Here is a 14,187-nt window from a genome sequence, read left to right as displayed (position 1 = left end):
CTATTCCCCCTTCTCCTGCCTGCTGTCTGACATGCTTAGTCTCAAGGAGCAGGAATCCCAAATTTTGCTGGATTTGCAGCGCTGCCCTGGCCCAGTGATATAGCTTGGTCTCACGGCTTGCTAACTGAATGACCGTCCGTACTGCACCAGCACCCCTTGCGGCAGCCCAGTGATGAGCATTCCAGGAACAGCTTTGTTCCTCCACCCAGTTTCCTTGTGCGACAGTATTTTGGTCTGTTTATCCCCTACCAATCATGGACAGACCTGCAGCCACCCCTCTGGGGTAAGACTCTGTCAGATCTCACAAGCTAAGCAGGGCTGAGTACTTGGATGAAATGGAGACATCCCAAGTGTTGTAGGAGTTGGCACTGGTAATTTGATAGGTGGCTCTCTTCTCTCTGGGTCAGTCCGGAACCAATACCCACACTACTGGGCTTCTGAAGATACCATCTTTGGATGAGCTGTGAAAGCAAGGTTCTGACCATGTCTTGTTGGTAATGATGCCATACACCCTTCCTAAGAGAGAGTATAAATCTTGATGCTTGAGCAAAGTCTTTCCAACTTGGATAGTTACATTCTGCCTTCCTAAGTTCCCCTTGCAGTTTCAATGAGGTGCAGGGTTCTTCGTCATTTCTTGTCTTAGATGGTTCAGCAGTGTTGCTGTGAGCCATTAACCAGCTGAAAGGGGCCACTGCACGGATACCAAGCAGCACAATAAGGCTGGAAGTGCGGCTGCAAGAAAATAATCTTTTTCTTTTGACAAATACAGTTAAAGCTCCTGAAATGTAAGGACAGGAAATGTAAGGAAATGTTCTTCCATGGCAATGGAGAAAAACATTAAATCCAAGACACATTAAAATAATAACCAGCTACTTAAATACTGAATCTGACATCTCCAGGTGTAAGGTACTCCCCCACCTCCCTCCCCCCCCCCACGCCCCCTACTGCAAACAAATTCCCCAGTGGAAGTGATCCGTCTTAATAGCCTTCTCACTTTGTAACTGCACTCCAGCTCTAATCATTTCAATCTGATGGCGCAAACAAGGTCTGTGGGAGACAATGGCATTTAAACACCTGGCCGTACCTGGCAGGGAGCGGGGAGCTGAAAGCTGGTGAAGTCTGTTGCAAAGTCACCTTCCCACAATGGAATCAATCGGGGCGGGGGGGGGGGGGAGAGATAAACACTAATTCTCTTAAATTCAGAGCCTAGTTACAATAATTAGGTGTTAAAGAAAGACGGGAGAGCATGAAAGCCAGGCCTCCAGCACCCTCCCTCAGCTGGGTGGGAACCTCAGATGTGCAACACGGTAATGCTGCTTTCATGCCCTTTATTCCAGGCTGAATTATTTATCGTATTCATGCTCTGCTAGTCTAGGCTTAGCCTCCCCGATTGGGTCCTGGCTGGTCTGAGTTCACATAGGCCTGATTTAACGCAGACCAAAAATGGTCTCTAAGGTGGGGGTTCTCAACTTTTTTCCTTTCGGAGGCCCCCGCAGCATGTTATAAACACTCCACAGCCCACCTGTGCCACAAGAGCTGGTTTTCTGCATATAAAAGCCAGGGCCGGCATTAGGGGGTAGCAAAGTAGGGCAGTTGCCTGGGGCCCCACGCCACGGGGGCCCTCCACAAAGCTACATTGCTCAGCCTTCAGCGTCAGCCCCAGGTGGCAGGGCTCTGGACCCCTGGCTTCAGCCCCATGCGGTGGGGCTTCGGCTTTCTGCCCTGGGCCCCAGAGAGTCTAATGCTGGCCCTGCTTGGAGGCCCCCCTGAAACCTTCTCGAGGCCCCCTAGGGCGTCCTGGACTCCTGGTTGAGAACTACTGCTCTAAAAGCCCTGTCCACACTATGGCGAGTAGCAGCGGCCTTTAAAAGGGTTTCTAGCAAACTCGCCCTGATCCAGTGGACAAGGGATTCTATCCCTACTCTGCAAGAGATCGGTGCTATAATGCGGTGGTGCACATCCCCCGGGGGAGCCTGTGTATACACATATCACAGTGCTCCACCAGGGATGTTGTGAAGTGCTTGGGGGACCAGAGAAAAGGCTGTAACAAAACCTCGGGGAGAAACCCCCCCCAAATTTTGAGGAAGATCGAATCTGGATCCAAACTTTGTGGCTCACCCCTGTTTCAGCAGCATGGTCTAGGGGCTAGAGTACAGAGGTAGCTGTCAGGAAAACTGGGATTTATTCCTGACCACCACTGGGAGACCCTGAGCAAGACTAAGTCGCACGGGTTAACATTTTCAGCAGTGCCAATCATTCTGAATGCTCCAGTTTTTAAGTGCCCAACTTTAGAGCGGATTTTCAGACATGCTGAGCCCCCACAACTCCCAGTGAAATCCAGGCCAGGGGGCTCAGCGCCTTAAACCAGGCTATGGGGTTTAGACTTAGGAACCCAGAGTTAGAAGCCCCTTTTGAAAATCTGACCTTTAACTTCTCTGTGGCTCAGTTTTGCCACTGGTCCAATATGGTTCACACAGGTCTGTACCCCTGTAAAGTGCTTAGAGCACTCCAGAAGCATTCTCATCATTCGTACACAAACCTCTGTGCTGATTATCAGTTAAGGATGTCCATAAGCAGCCATACAACTATTAAAAATAAAACAAAACCAAAATCTAGGAAGACAGCTAATTCTGAGCACCCAATGCAACAACCATTCCCCAACAACAGACAGCCTTTAGCCAAGCCACACGGCCACACCTGGGCAGAGAAAGGCCGTTTCATTTCACAGAGGGATTCCATATTTCAGAATTTGGGTTTGTTACAACTCAGAACAAAACCCCTCAGATTTCAAAGTTGCCCATGAAATGGAATGGAGCCCCAGTTCAGGGCTGTCTACCTGGCAGGCTGCCCCAGAACTGCAGGCCAAGGAAGCCCCGGCTGCCAGGAAACTGGGTGGGCAAGCTGACAGGGAGGCAGGCTCCATTGGAATGTCATCGAAACGGATCTGTTTTCAAACGTTTCAATTTCAACTCATTGGCAAATGCCGAAGAAAAAAGGTTTTGGGACTTTTTCCAGCCAGCTCTACGTTTTACACACGTGCAACCACCATCAAAATGCAACTTGCAAATAACCTTAACTCTGCCCCGGAGCGCCACCAACCGAAAATCTTCCCCGATTTGTTCCTTCCATGCCACGAAGGATTCGCTATAACTTTATTCACACCATTCAGATTTTCCACAATCATGCCTTCAACATTGTTGCTCTGGCCCCTCTGCTAGCATAAATCTAAAATACCACTGTTGGTTTCTAGCACATTTAGCTAGCATGGTTCTCGGAAAAAAGAGTCTGAACAGATCCTCAGCTGGTGTAAATTGGGGTAGGATCAATGGACCCTTACTGATTGACACCAGCGGAGGGTCAGATCCCTCCCCATCTGTGGTAAGGAAAACCATGACTAGACCCTTGCCTGGTTGATGCTAGCACATATGGAAAGGTAACTAATAAACCCACCAGTGTTCATGTCAAAATCTCTCCATGCCGGAGCAGGTTGCTGCCTCTGGATAAAGCAGCTTGGTGAATATCTCAACCGTTATGGAAAGGTTACTAGCTAAAAAGGTAATTATTCGTTTCAATTTTCTTTTCTAACAGCTGGGTTGGAGAAAGCCTGGCTGTTGGATGCACAGTAAGGAAAGTTCATTTCTGCAGAAAAGCCAACAGGTTCTACACTGACAAGAACCATAGCATTTTATTTTCTGGCCTGACAGCATGTCAGATGAGCTACACAAAAGCCCCTTCCACTTACGGGGTGGGGGGGGGGAACCACCACCCCAGAATTCTCCAAGCAGCTTTTTAATCCCATGACTTCCAAATAATTAGGGTTGTTAGAAATAAACAAATCTCTCGCCCTTTTCTTTTTTCAAACATAAGGAAAGTGAAATCAAAATAACCAGGGACAGATGCTGCAGCAGAAAGAAAATTGAAAGAATGGCAGTGGGGAAGATTTCAAGAGTTTCTTTTCTTCTGAAGGGTACAGGGAGATCCAGTGACACACTGCACCCTCTCATGCCAACGCAGAGTAGTTGTTGCTACTCTCTACTGTCTGTTTAGTTCCCTCCTCCCCATGTAAAACATCTTTGCTGTGGGTGAAATTCACACCACAGAGGGCCAGCAGCATGAGGCCGATGAACCACTAAAGCCTTCAAAATAGGGGTTAAGCAGCCTGCAGGCCTCTGCCCAGGGGTGAATTTCACCCCGTGATTGTATGCATTTCTGGAGATGAGGAAACAGACTGGATATCTCAAGGAGGAGGAGGGAGGTCATAGGAAGGGGACAAGAACACAGGAACACAAGGCAGGCTTGGGCATCTCTCTGTGGACAGTGGACAGAGGGAAACCAGCCTTGCCCAGTCTTGCTTTCTTAAAGTCCCAGCTCCTGGAGACATCTTATCTCATGGGAATCTCACGATTATAGAGAAAAGTTTGGAACGTGACCTAAAGGCTCAGAAACTAGACGACAAATAAAAAGCACCCAATGTGTATTATATATATAAAAAAATATCCAATGATTTTTGGGGGCCTGACTCCTGGTTTGAATGTTGGGGCTGACCACCTGGGAAAGAGAGAGTCAAAGTCCCCCTCTGAGGACGGGCTTAGAAACAAAAAATGGCCCAGGGCTGCTGCAGGGTCTTTCACAGTCCCACTAACGCACTATTCTTGAGCGCTACATAACAAGATGGGCCAAGCTCATTGCTACTGTAAAAGTAGTGGTCTGTGCATGGTGTTTTGACTGTGCCCTCTAGTGGTTATGCTAGGTATAGTACTACTTAGCAAAGGAACTGCCAGGTGGGCTTTGCTACCTGAATCCTTAGCTGGAGGTTGGATGTGCCAGGAAAGTACAAAATGAAGCACAGTGGATCATGAACAGCAAGCCTCCAGGCAACTGTCTTTTTTTTTAAATTAATACAATATATCCACAGGTGTGCAACATATAGTCCCCCAGCTGGGGCTTTGCAAAAGGGTACATGTCCCAGCTGCCAGCTTACCGTAGCCAAATGTGGATTTTTCAAGCGTGGGGAAAAAACCCAAATCAACATCATAGAATCATAGAACCATAGAATAACAGAGTTGGAAGGGACCTCTGGAGGCCATCTAGTCCAACCCCCTGCCCAGAGCAGGACCAATCCCAACTAAATCATCCCAGCCAGGGCTTTGTCAAGCCTGACCTTAAAAACTTCTAAGGAAGGGGATTCCACCACCTCCCTAGGTAATGCATTCCAGTTTCACAAGATTTAAAAATCAAAACTTGGGCTCCTTAATTTAGTCCTAGCAACTGGCTCTGAGTTTATTCACAGAATAAGCAGAGCATCAGTGGCAACGCCCCCTTGGCCATTCCAGTCTCCTCTAAAGTGATCATCTCCACTGTATGAGAGGCATGCTCCAAGAGTATGACTGAATGGGCCATTGGCCTCATCAACTCCAGTCCAGGTTGGTAATGACTGAAGCTTGCTACCATCTGATGTCTGTTCCACTTGGGGCCCACTCTGGTGGTGTGTGTGAGTCTGCTAGGAACTGAACTGAGACCCATCAAGCTCATTTCATGTAGGGTGCAGAGCAGACATCAGATGGTATCAAGCTTCGGTCATTACCAACCTGGGCTGGAGCTGAACCAGTGAGCTAGAATTGAGGGGCTTCATGTCCTATTCCCCCCACTCCTGCTGCCCCTTTCAGTGTTCTGATCAACAGCACCACAGTCATAAACCGCAGTGAGCAGCACGACTGGCTGCATGACCGATCGGCTGAGTTATCTCAGATTTTGAAATCCCCCTCTCCCCAACAAGCAGCTGTTCAGAGCTGCCTAAAAGCCAGAAACTTTGTCTCCTGCTTTGCTGGGTTGCTTCTACCAAACCAAATCCTAAATCACGTAAAAATGCACAGTGCCCCATTGTGGGCTACACGCTGCATAGCACATTCCTGCAATCAGGAAGAAGCACAAGCAAAATGCTGAAGGGTTGGAAGAAGGTTTTGAGATGCACATTTTCATTTTTAAAATCTGCTCGTGCAGAAACGCTGCAAAATTCAGTTCTGGAATGCGAACACCCTAGAGTTTGGGGGTTGTTTGGGACTGGAGCTGCTTTTGCACTGGGCCCAATTCCAGCAGACACCCCTCCAAAACATGAACCACAAACTGTGGGAACATCTTCACACAAGCACATCACACTTAACCATGGAGGGTTTGCTGGATCAGCTCATTGGTCCCACAAGGCCTGGATCCTGCCTCCAGCAGTGGTCAACACCCGATGCTTTAGAGGAAGGCACAAAACTCCCATAATGCACCCGGTCAATTGCACAGTGATGAACATGGTGAGGAAGAGGGCAACTGGTGAAGCTCTTCATGACGCCTGCAGTGAGATCAGTGTACACCCCGGGGTATTAGATCTGATTCCCCTTATTATCCTAGCTAGTATGGGATCAAATGGTCATGAAATTAACCAACCCTTTTAAACACTCAGTCACTTGCTGGCTTCCTGCAGCCGTGATTAATCTAGAGCATCACCCTTGTGGTCACTGAGAAGCCAGAAGAACTAGAGATGACCTGAGCTGCAAGATTCAGTGCTGGGTTCGAGCTTCCCTAAAATTTGGGGGTGTTCAGATCTGCAGTTTTCCTTAATATGCATGCATTACTCCGTGCTATCCTGGTGGTATTCGTGGGTGGCAGATGCTGTGGTCATAAGAATACAAAACCATTCCCACCATATCAACCACCCTAGAGTTCAATGGAGTCACTCCAGATTCACACCAGTGGATCTGAGGATTGAGCCTGGTCTCCTGGCCTTATAACAGGCTGGACCAAAAACTCCCAATCTGAAAACTGCCACACAGGCAGAGGCATCAAGCCAAGGCACATCCTCAGCTGACTCTGGGTGCAACTGCGGCTGGAGAACATTCCTCTCAGGGTGCCATGTTACCGCAATGATATCGGCCAATTGGAGGAAGTTCAGAGAGGAGCAACTGAAGTGATCAATTGGCTGGAGGGACCAATTTAAGAGGGACTATTACAAGGGCTACTCTGGATAGCTCGGCTGCACAATGTCTAAAAAGGCACCCTGTGTGGGGCGGAGAGGGAGGAGGGGACAGTCTCTATGGTTTTGTGGGAGGTAGGTCGGGGGGGGAGGGGGTGGTACATACCATTGTATACCAATTCTGAGAATTTCAAGGCGAGCCCCTGCTTGATTTTCCGCACCTCCCGGTCCATGGTGAAGGCCTCAATATCTAAATGAGCATGGTACAGGATGGTCCCTGCTGGGGTCTCGTAGATACCTAGCCATTTTTCCAGGCAGGGGGAAAAAAAAAAGAGAGAGAGAGAGAGAAACGAATGAGACCAAAACTGTCAGCAAATGACAAAAAATAATGACTTGGCTGACAGAAGGAGCCGTGCTTGAGCCCATTCAGTCCCAGCTTGGTGTAAAATGCATCTGTCATTATATTCATGCTGGGGCCGAGACAGTCCACTCCGCGCCTTGTGGAGAAAATGTCTAGATTCCCCTCTTTGAAGAGGCACTCTGACGAGGCGAAATGACAGGGTTTAGGAGCCGATCCCCCTGCCGATGCATGCCCACCGGTCTGCGGCTGAAAACCTGTAATTAAATGAGCGACGCGGGGCACAGGCACGGGGAGACGGGGGCCTGAAATACCCTCCGCTCCCCTCCAGTGGCAAAAAAACAACAACAACACAATGAGAACCACACGTCAGCTGTGAAGAAATGAGGCTACCTGGGGTACTGGAGTGCAACCTCATTTGGGGCTGTCGACTCCCCCGCTCCTCTCCCTCCTCTTCCCCTCCCCACCCCAATTCTGAATCGCGGCAGAGCTTCGGAAAACAGCCACCACAAGAGAAGTTTAATTATTTTGATGACTGAGCGCTGTGGGGCCGAGCCGGTTGGGCTTCTCTGGGGGCAGAGGCAGAAAAGCCAGCTTCCTTTGTTCCAGCCTCTCTCGGCTTGGTTTACATAGATTTATTTTTGGTTAGTTTTGAACCATACCACTACCCTCCTTCACCTCCACATCATGCATACACCATGCCTGCAGATGAGGCATGCATCCATCGCCATGTGCCAGACACAGCAGGTAGGCACCCAGACATATTCCACAGGTACACACGCCTGCATGGTCAAGTGACACACACACACACACACGCCTCTTAATGTTTCAGGTGGCTCAAGTGGGATGGGGCGATGCGACATGGGGCCGCAGCGCCACTCAGATTTGGCCCATCCACCCCTCCGTAGACAGAGACGGAGTGTGGGGGAGGATGAGCCAAGTTCTCAGTGGTGCTGTGACCCCGTGCACCAGGTCACACCACCATTCCATTTCAGGGCCTGCTCCAACAGTGGGCCCAGGTCAAAATGCCCCTTTTGCAGGACAGGGGCTCGGAGTGTCAAAGCAGGAGAGCCCCACAAAACCCAGGACCGTTGGGAAGTATATGCATGCACGCACACACAATCAGCAGGCCACACGCAGCACGCATGTTCATGAAGTGCACACACACACACACACAAACTGCGTGCCCAATGAACACCCAGAATGCACACACAGTAGGCTTAGCTACAGAACACATACATACAGTATGCATACCCTCAAAACACATATACACCCCCCCCCATATCCCAGGACTGTACACATACTCACAAAGAATACCACCTGCCCTCTCTCCTCTCCGTCCCCATATTTCTAATACACAGGTGAAAACAGCTGCCTTGCACACACATTGTTTAACAGTTTTGGTCCTGGCAACCCAGCTAAAATACTGCTGCACAACCAGCAGGTGGAGCTCACACATTGTGTTTTGTTGTATCACACTACAAAAATAGATGCCTTAAGAGAAAAAAGAGCAGTAACAGTGTCAAACCGTTGTGGCTCCAAAATATACTCGAATGTACAATACATCTCAAGGAGTGCCTCTGACTAATGCTGCGAACTAGAGAAGTATTTAAAATCAAGTGGGCACGCTGCAGGCTTTAACAGCTTTGCAGGTCAATCCAATACCACACAGGGCTGCTTCCAGTTCCAGTAAAGAAAAATGTGGCAAAGTATTCATCTAACTGGAAAATTCAGCACAAAATAATGGGAGACTCTAACTCCCTGCAAAAAGGGCACAGAAACATGAAATGAACCAAAGAAGGAAAATGCCTTTGTCCAAGTTCGGGTACCTGAGAATGTTTGCGGCTCAGTACACGCACGAGGGCTAAGGGGTCAAGGAACAATTTTAGACACAACAGATTTATCATGCCAGACCGGATCACTGGTCCAGAACATCCCATCAGGGACTGTCTTCTTGTTCTGATTTTTGCACAGTGCCCAGCACAATGGGGCCCTGGTCCAGGAGTGCTCCTAGGTGCTCCAGTAACACATAATTAATAATAATAATATTGGGCTTCCAGCAGCAGATAATACTCAAGGCTTCAGAGTTAGGAGCAACCACCTCCATCATGTGCCTGACTGATGGGAGAGGGGAGGAGAGGTGATTGCTTCCTGACCCCTGTGGAGATCACGTACACTCTGCCTACTTGGTAGGGCCCAGGTGACCAGGGCAACTCGCAGTTGAGGAGTCTGCTACAGCCTTGGGTAAGCCTTGGTCTTTTAGCTCAGACAGTAGCAGCTCATGCATTAAGAGCCAAAGGTCCCAGGCTCAAGCGCCCTGCTGCCAGCCCAGTCAGGGTGTGGGCATTACCATCAGGTAAGGCCTTGACACCTGAGCGGGGATTGCCCTTACTCTTGCTCACAGAGCAACCAGGCATTGAATTATCCAGCCCTGCCTATTAAAGGGAAAAAGAGAGGAAGAAATCCCACTGACCACCGAAAAGCCACAGCTAAAACATACTTCTATCAACGGGACCAGACTGGAGCCGGAGTCATGATCAATGGCAAGAGGAGGTGTCATTCAGCTACACCTCTCTGCAGGTGACCCAACCAGGGGGAATAGGTAGCTGCCTTCAGGCAAGTCAAGTGGAACTCTCACTGACTCAGTTTCTCCGCCCGTACTACTCCTCTCCTCCCAGGTTTAGTCTGTCTTGCCTATTTAGACGATGACAAGACTGCCTCTGAACTGAACTGCTCACTAGACAAGCGTACAGTACCTAGAACAATAAGAACGGACTGACTGGGTCAGACCAAAGGTCCATCTAGCCCAATGTCCTGTCTTCCAACAGTGGCCAATGCCAGGTGCCCCACAGGGAATGAACAGAGCAGGTCATCATCAAGTGATCCATCCCCTGTAGCCCATTCCCAGCTTCTGGCAGACAGAGGCTAGGGACACCATCCCTGCCCATCCTGGCTAATAGCCATGGACGGACCTATCCTCCATGAATTTATCCAGTTCGTCTTTGAACCCTGTTATAGACTTGGCCTTCACAACATCCCCTGGCAAGGAGTTGGCGTAAGGCACATAATAAAATAATTCCCTGCGGGCACTTACTGATATATTAGACCCTCCGGAGAGGGGGACATATTGGGCTTCAGAGAGACTGCGGCAGCAAAGCAACTGAAAAGCAGCACGTAACGCCAATAACGCAATCAATATTCCTGCACCTTCCCTTAGAAGGTGTTAAAGTTAATTTGGACTGATCAAAAGCTTGTTTTTTGTGCCTCTTTCCCTCCCCCACCCACATTTCCTCTCTGCTCGCGGCAGGGGACGCAGAGCAGACGAACGCTGTCTGTCTGTTTCTTTATTATTTTTATTTGATTTGTGACAGAAACCTGATGCTAAAAGACTGCGGTTCCGGGCGCCTTTGACAGTCGGCGTATGAACCACTGCGCAGGAGGGGAGAGAAGTGACAGCTGAGCTCCCAGCATTGCAATGGAGGAGACAAGAGACACCTTCAAAGTGACACTTACAGCGTCTCCAAGTGTCTATTTCCATCTCCCCGTGTTTACAGGGAAAAGTCAGAGGTATCAGCGCTGCAGCCTGGCGGCGCTTCAATCACACCATAATTACTGCTGAGAAAGGGGATGCGGGGGGAGGGAAAGTGGACGGGAAGAAGGGGAGAGGAATGGAGACAGCTACTGCTTAAAATTTTCTGATTTGTAACCTCTACTGCCAGTTTTCCGTGAACTGAACTGTTTAGCCATATTGACTGTGATCTGTCAGTTTCAACAGGGATCAATATGCGGACATTCCACGCCGGCTCCTGCCAAACAGGGTCGAAAAGGGAAAATGAGGGGAACACAGGATTGAAAGTGAGAACACCCCCACCCCAGCCCCCTGCGTGATGCACAAGCTCACCCGGACGGCAGACCTGGAGGGCCCCGGAGGTTTGACAGTAAGCGCTTTAAGGCAGGGAATGCCATTTACTAAGAGTCTGTACAGTGCCTGGCACAGCAGGGCCCGGCGCCTAGCTCATAGCAAGGAGGATACCACAGTTGGTGGCGAAGGGGGGCAGGGAATGACAAGGGAGAGGACTGAACGGCTACACTCTAGGATCCTGCTGGCCAAGCACTTCCCAAGGGGCCGAGCAACTAAGTTCATCCCTGACTGTGCAACCCCCTCAGATTTCTTGGGCATCACGCTCCGGGGTGGGGGACAGTCCATGCCTGGCTCTATTCCCAAAGTGCCATCATCAGCCAGGGGCAAAGGACCCTGTTGTGCTGGTAGCAGACTCCGGCAATGCCAGGCTGCCCCGGTAGACGAAGACGCCTCCAGGTACAGCTACACTGCGGCTGGAGGGACAATTCCCAGCATAGGTCGATGGATTCACAATAGCTTGGACTGCAGGGGCGGCTCGGGGTGCAAATGGTGGGAAGGGCTAGCTTCCCTGCGTACGGACCTAGGTGCTTGGACAGGCCTGTATCCAGGCAAGGAGGAAATGAAGCACCCGGCTCTTTTGGCAGGCCAGAAGCCCAACTGTCCCCTCCCTTCCCGCTTCCTCCCCAACGATTTCATTTACTTCCCTAATTAGCCCCCCTTCAGAGTTAAAAAGATAATTTGATAATGAGGCCATGAAAAGCCATGAAAAGCCGCATGAGGCAGGAAAACGACTCCCATTTGCAGCCTGCCCTCTCAAGCCGTGGCGGCACTTAGCTGGCTCAGCCCCATTGTCACCGGCAGGCGGGAGCTGGGCTGCAAGTGTGGGTGCCCAGAGCACTCTGAATTAGCCACTGGCCTCCCACGAAAACACAGACAACCAAACCTGGATAACAGGGCTTACAAGGCTGGTACCAAGCTTCCCTGCTCGCCCTGGTAGTCCTTAATGAATTTCAGTGAGAAGCTTTGTAAAAATCAATACAATTGAATTTTTCCCTTCCCACCTCCCCCCGCTTTGCTCGTCATGGGTGGACATTAGAATTCCCACGGCCATGTCCCCCCATTCCATCTCCCCTTAATGTAAGGGGTGACTATGCAGCGCCGATGGGGGAAGGCAGCAAGTCTTCTGGTTAAGGCACTGGCCTGCAACCGGTCTGTGGGATGAATTCCACAATGCAGCCCTTGCTGGCCTCGTCTTTAATACAGCCGTGGAGACTATGGCACACAACACAGTTCTCCATCTGAGCTCGACTTGCCCCAGTCCCCGCAGCAAGGCCCTGGATCCACATGCCCATGTGGAGCCCCAGTGAAGTTATGGGGTCCAGCCACATCCCTCTTTGCTGAACCGAGGTCTAAACCAGTAGCGAGCTAGCCCTACTCCACTTGGATCAGGAAGGAGAAATGACTATTGGGACTTGTAGCTCCCATGGGCCAGTTCATAGAATATCAGGATTGGAAGGGACCTCAGGAGGTCATCTAGCCCAACCCCCTGCTCAAAGCAGGACCAATCCCCAATTTTACCCCAGATCCCTAAATGGCCCCCTCAAGGATTTAACTCACAACCCTGGGTTTAGCAGGCCAATGCTCAAACCACTGAGCTATCCCTCCCCCCAATAGAATTGCCCCTACATATTAAAAGAGGAGGGCAGTCGCTTCCCGCAGAAAGCAAAGTGCAGCCCTGAGGTGAAAGCCTAGCCCCACTGAAACCAATGGGAGTTTTGCCATGGGCTCCGTGGAGCCAGGATTTCACCCCCGGAGCAGATAGGAAGCTGCCAGCATTGCTCTCGCTAGGGCACAAGTTGCGTTCCCCGGTCTCTGATTAAAATACTTTTTCAGAGTGGCTCAGATGCTTGTTCCCTTCTCTCTGGTTCCTTCCCCCACCATTATCAATCACCTAGACACTGGAGTCTAAAGAGAAACTCTCTTTCAGTCACCCACAGCCTTCTGTGCCCTGGGCCCTCATTAACGGTACAGATCTAGGGGCCCTGGTATCACAATCTGGCACTCTTGGAGGGTCTGTGTCACAAAGCCTGGACCACGACTTCTCTGCACAGAAGCCCAGAAAAGTTTAATCAAGGAGCTGTCAAAGAACCAGCTTGGTAAAGCTTGTTCTGCATCCTCCTGATCATATCAGAGATCTGTGTGGCTTGAGGGGCCCTAAGCTTAGTTATAGAATAGGCACCACTCTGGCCTAGGCTCACGGGCACCTACTTCCTCCAAAACTCATCCCACTTCTTCTGTGCTGTCTTGTATAAAACGAATCCCGTTTGTTGTCCCTTCCCTAACCCCTGTGTCAGTCTGTCCTTAGGCCAGGAGCTCTTGGGAACTGGGACCATTCCTCCTTGGAAGCTTGGAAAGCACCTACCCCGTCACAAGTGCTACAATAACCAACTAACAACGAACTGTTTTCTAATGAGTAATAAAAGCAGCATGGAAAAGAACAGGGGAAAATGGCAATTCAAATTCCCCCCCACCATCAAAACTTGAAATTGACATTTCCAAATTCCCAACCAGCTCTGGAGAGTTTGTCACATGAATGGGAGAGGGGGAATTCATCAAACACTTTTCCTGGTTTTTTCCCCATCAAAATTTCAACCAGCTTCACTAATTCTCTCCCAGCCATTGTCCTAGAGGAGTATTCCTGAGATGAGGCCCAGAGGCTGCGTCCCAAGATCTCCGATGCCTGGTCTACACACCATTTTTGTAGTCATTCAACTGTTTCAGTTAGTGGTGTGATTGTCTACTAAAAAGGAGATACACAGTACAATCCATAGTGTTACTTAATAATATCACTTATTCCCCAGCCCTTCTGGGAATAGCTATACCAATAAAACTGCATCCAAAAGGGATGGGTCGTACTGGGAGCTGAATGAATATTTGGAGAAAAAAAATCAAAATGTTTCATTTAGGGCTGTCGATTAATCACAATTAACTCATGTGATGAACTCAAAA

The 14,187-nt window shown here is 49.7% G+C and overlaps 1 protein-coding gene across 2 annotated transcripts in view; it reads right to left on the bottom strand.

Moving 5' to 3' along the window:
* Positions 1 to 14,187, bottom strand: part of ASS1 (argininosuccinate synthase 1) — a 78,579-nt gene that overhangs the window by 11,502 nt on the left and 52,890 nt on the right. For both annotated transcript variants that reach the window (XM_073314646.1, XM_073314648.2), the window contains one exon: positions 7,125 to 7,256. In XM_073314646.1, coding sequence (XP_073170747.1) covers positions 7,125 to 7,256 — 132 coding nt within the window. The remainder of the gene's footprint in view (positions 1 to 7,124; positions 7,257 to 14,187) is intronic.

Source organism: Lepidochelys kempii, chromosome 16 (genome assembly GCF_965140285.1).
Source record: "Lepidochelys kempii isolate rLepKem1 chromosome 16, rLepKem1.hap1, whole genome shotgun sequence".
Classification (NCBI taxonomy): Eukaryota; Metazoa; Chordata; order Testudines; family Cheloniidae; genus Lepidochelys; species Lepidochelys kempii.
Note: the sequence above shows the minus strand (reverse complement) of the source record. Positions and strands in the feature narration are given on the sequence as shown.